The following is a 13,271-nucleotide window of genomic DNA, read 5'->3' as shown; positions in this document are numbered from 1 at the left end:
GGTTTGACATTTGTCGTGACATTTCATTCTCACCTCAAATATAAATTAGTTTTCTGCATTATTATATTGCCTTACAATTACCTTTGTTGCAGGAATTAATTGAAATATAGGAAATTCTAACTGAATATGTCTAATTTGAAAACGACAATGCATAAAATAAACTATGTTTGGGAGGCTTCATACCCCATGCCCCATTATTAGTCAAGTTAATTTGGTGCTTTCTTAAAAGGTGTTTTTCCCCCTTAAAATCCGCCTTTATGAAACTATATATTCATGCTATGTTTACAGTGTGTAAAGTTTAAACATCTTCCCAGTGGATACTCAATGATGTTTATTTTACATATAAGAAGAGGCTAAAAGAAATAATCTGTATTTTCAAACATTAATTGGAGCGTTCATATATTTTAGTAAACACATTAACAATATAAACGTAATTATCTTAAACACGAATCTGAATGGTAAAGCAATATCATTATAATCATTCGATTAGTATTAACAATGTTTTGTGAAGATTTTATAACTTGATACATTTCTATATAAGTTTTCTATTGTATTTGACTTTTCATTGCGTCAAAAAGAGGGACAACCACTGATTTTGAGGCTATTGAAAGGGTTTAGGGTCAATACTGAATGAAAATAAGAGTTGAATAAAATTACACTATCCGAGTATTTTTTGGAACGAGTTCAATAAATTAAGAACCTACATCACAATTCATACCCAAATTAAGAGAACAGTTTACAGTAAAAATGACCATAGAGCATAGTTACACTATGTTTCTATAACGAAAATGTTGCAATGGTATAACACTAGTACATATCGTTATTTTTAATGGCTTTATTACTCCCCTTCGTCGTAGATGCATGTTTACTTTCCATCTTGATTTCATGTTTCACATATGATTTGATTAGAAAGGTATGTAAAATGATCGTTCAATACTTTGGCTTAGAAAATTCTTGATTAAATTAAACACCATATTATAGACATAATGAGCATAAAATAACAACACTGAAAAAAGTAGAATGATATATTGGAAGTAATAAAACTACAAAATGAATGTATATTCGAAAACAAAACAACAGACTAAGTTTTATTGTCAAGTCCTAAAATATAATGAAAGAAATATGCATACATCAAAATATATTTTATTTGGAGAGGACAAATTGGAGAAAAAATCCGTTTCAAACAAACACAGATCTTGTATATTATTTTGAAAATTGAAAACATTTTAATGATATTTTAAGGTATTGTATTGTATCAACTGTTTTCAAAACCTCTAAAGAACAATTCCATGTTCTTTAAAGACATGAAATGAATATATTTTGTTTTTTAAACTGTCTATGTATTTTGCACATGTTTTTACTTGTATTTCAGATGTGATTTATATGTCCAACAAGCGATATTTTGACATTTTAAGCCGTGATAATGAATACAAATGCTTCTAAGAGCGGGACTTTGAGCAATATAATATATTTCATCTAAAGCGTAAAAAGTTTAAGCTAGGGTAAGAAATGTTTATTTTGATTTTACTGTCATGTCATCTATGATAATCTGTAGTAACAATTTTGTATAAAATATGCTTATTAAAATGTGTGAGTTGTGAATTTACTTACGTACTTATAATAAGGAGAAAATGAAAATATGCTAAGGAACATAACATGTTTTATCACAACATGCAACCTCCTCCTTGTCTACAGCAACACCCCAATATGATAGCTTAAATTAATATGTTCTTATAACTTGAAAAATATCATGTTACGCTAAAAGATTCTGGAAGTAAAAAGAAACGATATTTTATGATATTACTACAAAATAAATGACATTAATACATAGTGGCCTACTAATGGACTGCTGAGATTGCAGTTATTTACAATTTTGACAGTCTCTTGGAGCATGAAATCCGAGTAACAAAATTTATTATATACCTATAATATTCTCCCTAAATACACGCAAATTGTGAAGTGCGAATACGCTTCAACAGATAGAAAAGTCAATATTATGTAAATGACAAATACAGTCCCATATATGGAAGCGCTGGACAATTTTTCAAGTTGGTGTCCATTTAAGCTGTGTAGTAGTTAGCATTTGGAAACGAGAAGCAACACTTCTGAAGGCGTGGCCTCTTTTGCAAAGAAAATAGTATTTATCAGTCATTCGTGATTTTTATTTCTTGACAGCTATATATCAATTTCTGAAATAACTTATTATAGAAATTAAGAATATTGAAACATTTTGTCTTAAAACATGAGGTATATAATAAAAGGATAATTATGTTGTAAAAGCTTTCTGAGGCCAAGTATTTTGTTACTCGCTGCGTGGGAAAATTATATATCGTTGGGCCTCCGATCACGCAAGATATCTATTTGATTTGTATAGTTAAATATAAAGCTTCAGAAAGCTACAACACTATAATATTCCGTATTAATTCATATAAACAAACATTCAACGTAGATAGACGCAAGAAAGAAAACGAAGAAGACATATGTTTCATTTGAAGGAATATGAACTCGGAGGAAGAAACTGTTACTTTAGAACAACAACATTCTCTTCGGGTTTAAAGTCATACTGTCACTGTAACATTCATGCTTAAACTGTGGAGAGATATTTCATATATCTCAGGTGCCACGCACGAAACGACATAAGAGTTAAACATCCGACGGTCCTTTAGCAAGCTGGGAAGCATTCCCACATGAAAGAGTCTAAAACCCATTGGTGACGGAATTCGGATAATCTTTATCCTTATATTAATCTCGTTAATATTTGTAAGTTATATGTTGATTGGAAACAATTAAAGTATTCAACTTTTTTTATGCAGTTCTCAATTATATATATATATACTATAGGGTATTTTCTAATGTGTGTAAATTCATATTTAAAACATTATTACACAAGAAAACTTGTTTTTAATACCTTTTCCACACCATATTTAAATGAACTTATGAACACATCTGCGGATGTTTCTAAATTCCAAATTTTACCATTTCATGTTTAAATGTTGAATTCTGCTTAAGCCGGTGCTAGGGGGCGTGGACGGTAACTTGCACTTTCCAGTACCGTCCATGAACAGGCTCAATCAAACCGAGCCTGCAAAATTTTTAATTTTGCCGTGTTGGGCTTTCTTTAGGGACTCTGTATTTATCTATTTTATTCTACTATGCATTGGCAAGTATTTAAAACTTCTATATTATCTATCAAACTTCATTTATCTAGGATGTTGATATTGAATCATGGAGGCAGTTTTAGGTATGAAGGAATAAAGATATGACGCATACATTGAATAAGGAAACCGAAAAATAAGTGTTCTTCATTTGAATCGAAAAATCAACTGTACTTTATTTGATTGATAATTGTCATTAGAAATATGACATGAAAGTGGCAATTTTGCCACGTCATGCTGTCTGAAAATATTACAATGTACTAGACTCAAAAATTCCAAAATGAGACAAATGTATTACAAAATGATGAGGCAGTGTCATATTTTGCAATTGATAGTTTGTTTGTGATTATGCAACAGTAAAATTTACTGTAAAATATCAGGAACAACTTTACAATTATCAACTTTACAAACTAATTACTAACAATTCGAGTGAAAACTAGTGACCCATATCAATATATATAGCATCTTCAACATTAATTCTTATTGATGTTAGTACATACACTATATTTACTTTATCTTAAAACGTGAACAAGCGACGGGAATGCCATTATTTCTTTATCAAAAATATTCCTATATTTGCATAGATTAGATATTTCTAAAATAACACGCCTTTACTAAGAACATTATACACCGAAATAATATGAAGTCGTCACCAAAGATGGGTTTAACATCAGTGGTTTTGTTCATACTGGAGTTGTCACAATTCAGAGTCCCGCATGCAAGAATGGTTGAAAGAATTACAATTTTTCTTGAAACATACTCCGTCAAATGAAAAAAGGAATCCATGTCGTTTTAAAATGCTGTCTCCTCCTACTAAAACAAAAATGTATAATTTATTAGATTATACTTATTTTAGTTGTTGGAGTTGTTTTTATATACGTACATTCTACTAACAAAAGTTGTAATTGAGATCCTATACATACTTAATACAATTGAACAAGGTATGCTTACGAAATATGTTACTTTAGACTTTCACATATTCTATAATCGTCGATTTAATACTGTTTATATAGATTTTCCTTTATTATGTCCTGATACGTGTAGCATTCAATTCCACATACAAATTAAGTTCAAACTGAAGGTTCAACAATGTGTTTTGCCTGATTATGGTTTGACTCACTATGTCCTTCATTATATCCTTCATTCATATGATACAAAATAATGGCAAACATAGTTTTCCACGCGTCCTCCAAATCATCACACCAATGCTCCTCAATATGAGGTTTAATTGCATTTAGAAAATGAGGCAAAATGACCTGAAACAAAGCGATAGGTTAAAATTTGTTTACAAATCATACACACCCTTAATTCATATATACATAAAGATGTACAGATTAAGAATAAATTGGAAAATGGATTGCGTTAGTATGTACAGTTAATATGCTGGTTGAAAGCTGTGGTATTTTCAGATGACGAAAAATGTAATTAACTTAGTAAAAACGATTCAAACAATTAAATCATACAAACATGTTTGCATACAATTATTACAAAAACTTTATCAACGAAATATTTTATATTTTAAAAATGTAAACATCCAGGACAGAAACATTGATATAAAAGCTATATTTGGAGACTAATGTCAAATTACCTGCAAATAATCTGGAGGCACTTTATATACCCTGTGATGTCCTCCCACCTCCCTGAGCATCTGTTTTAAACTGGAAGGCTCGTCAAGTCGGGTAATCACTTTGTCAATCGTGGCCATTACCCGAAGTGCATGTTCCCGAAGAAGACCAGCTCGCCGTAGTTCATCTACATCTCGACCTTTGAACTTCGAGAATACTTCTAAAAGTTCTGGCCTGCTTTCAAACATTCTGTGAATGCATTTTGAATAAAACTAGTACAAAGAGGAAAACTAAACTATGTCATTTAAGTAACATTGTGTGATAAAGGTTTGTAAATAAGCGTATTCTAAATTTCATATAAAGCATTTTATTTAATTAAAACATGATTGTGCTGAATCGGTGATTTTTTTATCAGCAATTTAAAGTTTTTGTTTCATAATAACACTTTTGTATATTGTAACATAAATCCATTAGCTTTTTTAGACACTTCACATATTATTCAAGAAAAGAAAACCTGAAATATGTACATACCCAACATATGTTATAACTCCAATATTTGCCACATGACATTTTAAAATTTGCCAATTATTCCGAATAACAGCTTTCTGTGCATCTGTCATATGTGGTAATGAATCAAAAATGTCACATTTATTACCAATTTTTGAATGTTTTCGCCTCCAAATCTTTTCACATGTACATCCCATTTTAAAATATCCTATTATTCTGATGGATAAATGTATATATCAATTTTGTTAAAATACTCAAGAAACAATGCACTATATAGTGTTTTAGTTGTTTACATACAATAGTTTCAAACGGAACCAATGTGTTTTATTTTATACCTGTGATGACACTATTCGAATGTTGTTCGCGAAGTCCGTGTAAAACTGGAAAAATATTTTTTTGAAAGCAATTTTCAAATACCTTTTGTTTAAGATGTAGTGTCGACTAACTTAAACCGATCACCACAGCTTTAATTTGATTTCATGTTTGAATGTTAGCACAAGCCAAGTAAAGCGGATTAAATCTCTCTACTGTAATGCTTGCAAAGTTGTCAACAAATTTGTTAATACCAACAGAGTGATACTTCATCCGACATGAAGTGAGAGAGCTGTTGAATTTATACGCCGATTTGGTCACACACCAGAACAGGCACGGGAAATAATAGAAACTGGCTTAGAACGTCAAATTAGTATCCCATTTGTTTATAAATTACGATCGGGTCCGGAATTGTGTGACTTCAATTTTAACAGAGCCTAAGGTTGGCCGACCAGCAGTTGTAAGACCGAAAAATGTGGAATGAATCCGAGCTCTAGTTATGGAAGATCGTCGCCTAACAGTGAGGGCGCGTGCTGGGAAACATGGTGTTTCGCTGTCTGCCGTTTAAAACATCCTTACAAACGATTTAAATATATCTAAAGTAATCTCAAGATGGGTCCCGAGATTACTATCGGATCATGATAAGGAACGTCGTATTGAGTGTTCTATAGCGTTTCTGAGGCGAATGGAGTTCAAAGGTAATACGTTTTCAGACCGCATTGTTACGCTTCATGAATCTTGGTTGTGGCACTACGACCCTAAATCCAAAGTCCAGCCATCCATGTGGAAGACCCCGCAGACTCTACCCGCTAGACAAGCTTAAGTAACTAGAATTGGCGGCAAACTTATGTTCCTATTCTTCATGGACAGAGAAAGCAAAATTCTACAATACCAGATTCCAGACGGACAAACCATGAATACACGATATTGTTAAAAATTATCATTGTTGAAAACTTAAAACTTTAGATTAAATAATAAAATACCATTAAAATAAGTTATAAATAATATTACACACAGCTGTATGAACAAATCATAATTATTACACAAAAAAAAACAGTATGCTTTTCGCGTTTTTTAATTTTAGGTTCTGAGGAGGGATCTCGAACGTGCATTAAGAAAGAAACGCCCCGATTTACTTCTATTCGAGAGAGCTCGAATGTTACGACAAGCACCATACAGTTCGGACCTGCCTCCAACGGACTTCAGACTTTTTCCGATACTAAAGGCACGGCTACGTGGAATCCGTTTCCAGATTTCTAAAGAGATAACAATGGTGCAATGTTTTACCAAGAGTAGTCCGAAATGGATTTACCAGCATCGGAAGTACGCGCGCGTAGGCGTTGACTACATAGATAAAACGGTGAATTTTGACGTTAAGCGCGACGTCACTGCCCCGGTTGTACTTACATGCATTAGGTTTTCTGTGATTTAAAGTATTTTCATGTTTTATAAAAGCATGTGTAGTATATCACTGGATTTTTAATGAAATAAATTTTCTAGAAATGCATTTTTTATCTTTATATAATTTATCTATTGTCTAGTGCCATCTTTTTACACGGCCTTCGCGAACAGCCCTCGTACATGTTTATAAAACGGTACTAAATAAAATGAGTAAAAATAAAGCACACATTATCTTACACTGCAATGCATCTGGTTTCCATTTAGAGATTGAATAATTTTAGCCATCAGTTAATTCAGGCTTCTTTGTTTAATAATTCACTTTATTCCTATTCAATACAATAACCATATAATGTAAATAATGTATGTCCAATATGTTTTATATTTATTTTGTTCTTTTTTTAATAATATTCATATTTTAAGAATATTTTCTTAAGCACCAAAATCCTTTTGCAAAATGAATACTCGAAAGACACTTAATTTACCAACGTTTTGGTATTCCTCTTAGTTCTGCCCGTGGTAACTGATTGCTGTAGGAATGTTGTCTTTTTGATAGGGAAGAAAACACAATATTGGAAATATTCTGCCTGTATTGGGGAAATATGCCGTTTTCTTATAACTGTTAGGCTTCATCGTAATAACCCAAATCTGTTCTGATATTTGTTACAAAGTTAACTTACTAAACCTCTTTTAAGATTTCATAAAATGGTGAAAGTTAGCTTAAAGAGTGCTCTGCCTTGTGCCCTTTCCTGTTTTTTTTGTTTAGGGTCCTCCTGGACTCTCGGCCGCTAGTCATTGTTGCTTGGTCGTGTGGGTGTTGCATTCACTGAAGTCCGCCTTTCCTTGTTGATCTTGTTTATCATATTGATATGAATATTGTATAACCAGTTGTTTTACTAATCATTGTATGAATTGGACGGTATTATCATAATCGTAATAGTTTTAATCTTAAGTTAATGAATAGGAGCAGAGAAAAGTACACGCACAATAGGAAAAGCACTGCCGTGTACCAATTTTGATCTCGTTTTGAGAAATAAAATGTCGTATCTTAATATGCTTAATATAAATTCAATTTTGCATTAACGAAAACTTAAAGTACCACTATGACCATCCAAATGTATATAGCGAGTAAACAGGTGAAAGTCAAAATAATTTTACATTTCGCCATAAATCCTTTCAATTTCATAATTTACCTCGCATGAACGATTTATAACTCCGGCAGTTCAAGGTAATTTCTATAAATATACAACAAAACTACCTCAATCTGACTAAAGTTCAGATCTACTTATTTCTTTTATGTAGATCTGACGACGACCGTATATGTTTCGCCTTCTTAAAATTCGGATTTCCCGAGAAAGCTATTTCTTAGCCATGCAATCAAATCGGTTTTGACAAAGGCATTAGGAGAAGTATCAAAATACAGTTATCCGTTGAAGACAAACAAAATAACTTGAAAAAATAGTGTAAATTTATAATGGGTAAGATTTTTTTTTCAGTTAACCTGTCGGCTATATGGATGTTTGTTCTAAAAATCGTGTCAATTACCTACTCAGTATTGTTTTCCCAGGATTAAAATTACAAATCACATCGCTTTCAAAAGTATGAAAGCTCGCCGATGATTAGCTGTGTGAAATATTTCCAGAAATGGTTTCGTATTTGGTCACGGTCAGATCTAAAATCGAAGCGTTATTTAGAGCGTATTGTAATCAAATTGAAACTACCTGTTACGTTCACTTTATGAAAAGTGTGGGGCAGCCTTTTTATTTTATCCATTTTCTAATACCAACATGATTTTAACAGTCAATATTATTAAATATAGTTAATTCAGCTATCATAAATGCGCATAAAATCACTTTAAGACGTAATATCAACCAACTAAATAAGTAAACAAAATTAAGTTTACATGCTTTAATATATTCTTATTAAAAATTTACCTGACAGTGTACAATTTCTGGGAATAATTATACTGCATGCCTAAACCTAATTTAAATCAAGCATTCATGTTATTAATAAGTTAAATTAAATAAAAAACAAACAAAATACTCAGTCAATTTAATTCGTTATGTGTAAAAGCATAGCAAAAATGTAGTATTAGTAAAATAAAATATTGAGAACATTTAACAAGCATGACCTAGCCTGTCTTTCTTCGACCTGATTCATATGAGAAAATTCTGAACTGTGAAACAGCAATATAACCAGGTCTCAAGACAATTACATCTTTCTAAAAGAATTGTGTAATTTCACGCTTGGATGTATTATAATATTATTCAATGTACTTCACTTTATTAAATTGCCGACAGACAGAATAAAACATACAAATAGATTTTCGTGTCAGAATATGCGTCATGGTGCCTTTGAGTATTTCTTCTTTAGAAGTTAAATCCCCCATAGTGAATCCTTTAAGAAACATTACCCACTTTTTAAATCAATTGGCTGACAGCATTTTACGAAAAGCAAGCTTCATATCATTCGCATTTATTTCTCAAAATTCCGCTTCGCTTTAGAGACACAAATAGTAACGATTGTCATAGCAAAATATCATCCTTCACCAACTATTATGATTTTTGATAATTTTGATGATATTCAAAGTAAATACAATTTCGTCTTTTTCCTCTTCTTAAACATGTTAAGGTTGTTTTGTTTCAAATATATGCACTGTTGCAGCATACGTGTTCACAACTAAACGAAAGGAAAAGAAACAAGAAAGGAATGTCGTCTGACATCGTTTCTTGCATCAAAATGTTTTACCATCACCTAAGACGAAAGCAAGTTTTTAGTTTTCGATATTCATTTCTTAAGCAAAGCTTTATGTTAAGGTGATGCATGCAATAGTATCAATTTATTTTTTTAATATTGACATTGTTTTCATTTTATATGTCTTGAACATTGTCCTTAATCACTTAAAATGTTTTATCTTAGGATATTGACATAGCACTTAAAGTAGGTCAACAAAAAGTTTTTTTCTAGACACAGCTGTTAGTTTTCTAAGACCAATACTTATCTAGCTTAACAGCTCATCTGGATCAAGAAGAGACATATAAAACTATACGTCGGTGAATTTATACCTGTCATTAGCATCATACCAGCTTGTTATTTTATTCTCAACTTAATTTGCCTGTTATAAAATATCGTGTGAATCGATTTTCCCCCTAAAAATAATAAACATGAAACATTAATTGAATCAATCAATCTATCTATCTAAAACTTCTAAATTCGTAGTTAATATGAATGATGAGAATTATCAGAAAATGCCAATTTAACTTATATCCTTAATAGATAGATAATAAACATGTAAATATTATTTGCATTTTAAATGTTACGTGCTAAAAAGAAATAACATACAGAAAAATAGAATTTTTCATATGTCGTACATTTCAGTAACTTTCCTTATGTCCGATAGAGGGCCGTATCAGTACAGTATTATCAAATGTACTTTTCTATGTATTTCCTTTGTACTAAAAAGTAAGTTTTTAAAACCACCTCATGATTGGCTATTTCTATTATATATTGCGGTTTGATTTGCACGTTTGTTTCGAAATTGTATATTATTTTAATATTGTAATATCACAACGAAATATTGAAACGTGCGGTACTTCTTCAATAATTTAACCCTTAACGATGATATTATTTTGACAGGTAAAAATATCAAGATTGAATTTATAACAAACATAATTATATGTTAAAGTTTTCTCACTGTGTGAAGATTGAGACAACCTTGAGACAGATCTTATTTATTCAGTTGTTATTGAGGAAAACAAAATAATGACATCATTAAGCTGTATTTGTGGACACAGATGCCGTTCGTTTTAGTCAAACAACATCATATCATCACAGCTCTTTGATCAGATAATGTGTCGTAATATATATATACAGGTTAAAAGGAATAAGTATGAGTGAATATGAAGGCTGCTAAATTACATTTCGTAAATATGATGGTTTCAAGTTTTGATATAACGGTCGTATGAATAAACAACAAAAAATAACAACATTTAAATAATTTCTTTCGAATTATTTCTCATAACGATCACAGCCCTTCTTCAAAAACGTGATATTGGTTTCCTAGGACAGTTTTATTTTTGGAAATCGGAGTTTTTACATCATTTTCTTGAGTAAAGGTAGTTAAATTGTATCTTTTTTGAATTTATATATACAATGTATAATCAATATAATTAGTTAAATTTCAATTTCTTAAAAAAGTACGTGAAAAAAAAGTTCCGATGGAACACCATTGAGATATTTTAACATGACGGGACTGAAAATATTTGTTTCAAGAGATGTGTTCCATTTGATGCAGGTTTGATCCAATAACTTGAGTGCCAATTTTCAGAAGATTCCCTAACACTATTTTTTTTAATTGTGCAAAAATGACCCAAAAATGAAAAGCGTTGCATCGCTTTCACTCAAATCGGGCAAGATATTCCACTAATTATCGACTGAGTATATTTCTTTATCATTTTCAATCTAAAAAAGTGCTTTATTCGACCTATGTAAAAATATAAAATTTTATGTTTTAGTCTTTTTTGACCTCCTTTGTGGAACTCCTTTAATAAGTTCTTCAACATAGAGACAATCATAACATTTTAAATGTTAAACATTATGTGAAAATACAAAAAAGCAAAATAAACTTAAAGGTAAATAAAAGTATGCAAATCGATCCTGTTATGTTATAATTTAAACAAATGCATACGCAAAACTATCATTTCATATTTAAACTTAAGAATGTAGTAATGATTTAGTACGCAAATGTGACTGTTAAAAGTACGTTCCTGATATTTTAATACATGCTAGATAATTGAGCTATTTTTCATTATAATTACAAATTTGAAAGTGAAACCCACTAAGTGTATTTCAAATTCTTAGATATAAATTGAAAATGCATTACCAACATCCTGAGAGAGATACAATCTGAAAGTATTCCACTAAATGACATAAATCATCTATATGTTTGTTGGGAGAAACTTGTTCAATAACGCATGAATAAGTAAAATATATGACTTTAATGTGAGATTTTGAGAAACACACAAGTAATTTAAAAAGCTTTTAATATTGTCGACGCGAAAATGCAAGAGCAATATTACACAGGCATTTGACTACGTTATTACGTTTGTTTTGGATTTTCGAAAGGATGTTATTGTTTAAAGTATATTTTCCAAAATCATTGAACTTTTATTTCGATTAACTCTGTCCCCCTTCTCATTATTTACTTTGTTATATTAGAGCATATTATGTATTAAACATCAAACACCATTTTGTTGTGTATTTTGTTTTCTGAAATAGTTTCCTACACTATATAAAAAAGCGAGAGGTAAATTAAATGGTGGCTGATTTGTGACATGTTGTATTTTTGCTCCCTGGAGTGCCAGGAAAAAAAATCACACACACGAAAATACGTCTAAATGACCACTTTCTCGTACTTTCGCTCCGCGGTTCGTCAGACAAAACTCAACAATATGACAAAATGTACACTTTGTCGCAATGTCGTGCTTTGGCCTTTCGTTCGGTGCCAGACGAAATAATACAGTATGTTCGTGCTTTCGCTTCTCGGAGCGACCCACAAAAATACGACTAAATAGCCACTTTGTCGAAATTTCCCTCCGCGGGGCGACACATGTTATTTTTACCCCCAACAAGAACTATATATTACATATAATTATGTAATACAAAAACAAAGAAGATGCGTTGTGTGATATCAAAAATCTACACGCGGTATTTTATCACGTACATGTACTTGTGTTCTTTTTTAATATCTTTGCATGTAAATTCAACATACAATGACATATGTAATTTCACAAATAATTATAACGAACGTTCTGCGTAAAACTCAAATAATGAAAAACACGTCTGACCTATATTCTATACATAACATGTCAAAACCAGATAACAAATTATACACCAGCAAAAGTTTTTCTCTTGACAAATGAATCAAGCCAAACATTTAATAGAATTTAATCATCGAGTACGGATAAATATTGAGTTTTTTTTTTCTGAAAGGAAAAATATTATATATATATTTTTTAAAACATCTGCAATTTTGACTTTTCTATAATCCATATTGTTGGATCTTTAATATTTTCTGCTTGAAATACAAACGAAATAACAAATAAATAAAATAAGTCCATAAATTTGTAATATAAGGTGCGTTTCAATGATAAATTACATTATTTCAAAATATTAAACCATATTCAAATATCAAGATTTCTTTTCCAGTCATTTTATTGAAATCTATTTGAACTTCTGTCGTTGAATAAAATGTCCATTCTAAAATAATATATATATATTTAACCATTTCTTTTGAAATGAATTTACAAACGTAGTGTTCCAGATGCCAATTTAT

The 13,271-nt window shown here is 30.9% G+C and overlaps 1 protein-coding gene across 1 annotated transcript; it reads right to left on the bottom strand.

Moving 5' to 3' along the window:
• Positions 1-3,245: 3,245 nt before the first annotated feature.
• Positions 3,246-5,727, bottom strand: LOC132731190 (myoglobin-like). Its single transcript, XM_060717326.1, has 3 exons — positions 5,252-5,727; positions 4,744-4,969; positions 3,246-4,411 (listed from the first exon to the last, which is right to left on the bottom strand). The coding sequence occupies exons 1-3, from the start codon at positions 5,422-5,424 to the stop codon at positions 4,226-4,228; spliced, it is 585 nt and encodes a 194-aa protein (XP_060573309.1). The 5' UTR covers positions 5,425-5,727; the 3' UTR covers positions 3,246-4,225.
• Between the last annotated feature and the right edge of the window lie 7,544 nt (positions 5,728-13,271).

Source organism: Ruditapes philippinarum, unplaced genomic scaffold (assembly GCF_026571515.1).
Source record: "Ruditapes philippinarum isolate M1 unplaced genomic scaffold, ASM2657151v2 ctg10071_1_1_1_1, whole genome shotgun sequence".
NCBI lineage: Eukaryota > Metazoa > Mollusca > Bivalvia > Venerida > Veneridae > Ruditapes > Ruditapes philippinarum.
This window is presented reverse-complemented; position numbering and strand designations above follow the sequence as displayed.

Bases quoted from the DNA above. Each gene is read 5' to 3' on its own strand.
- LOC132731190 (XM_060717326.1), bottom strand. From the start codon at position 5,424: ATGGGATGTACATGTGAAAAGATTTGGAGGCGAAAACATTCAAAAATT. The intron at 4,970-5,251 runs GTATGTACATAT...ATGCATTCACAG, and splicing joins GGAGTTATAACATATGTTGG to AATGTTTGAAAGCAGGCCAG. The intron at 4,412-4,743 runs GTAATTTGACAT...GCTTTGTTTCAG, and splicing joins TGCCTCCAGATTATTTGCAG to GTCATTTTGCCTCATTTTCT.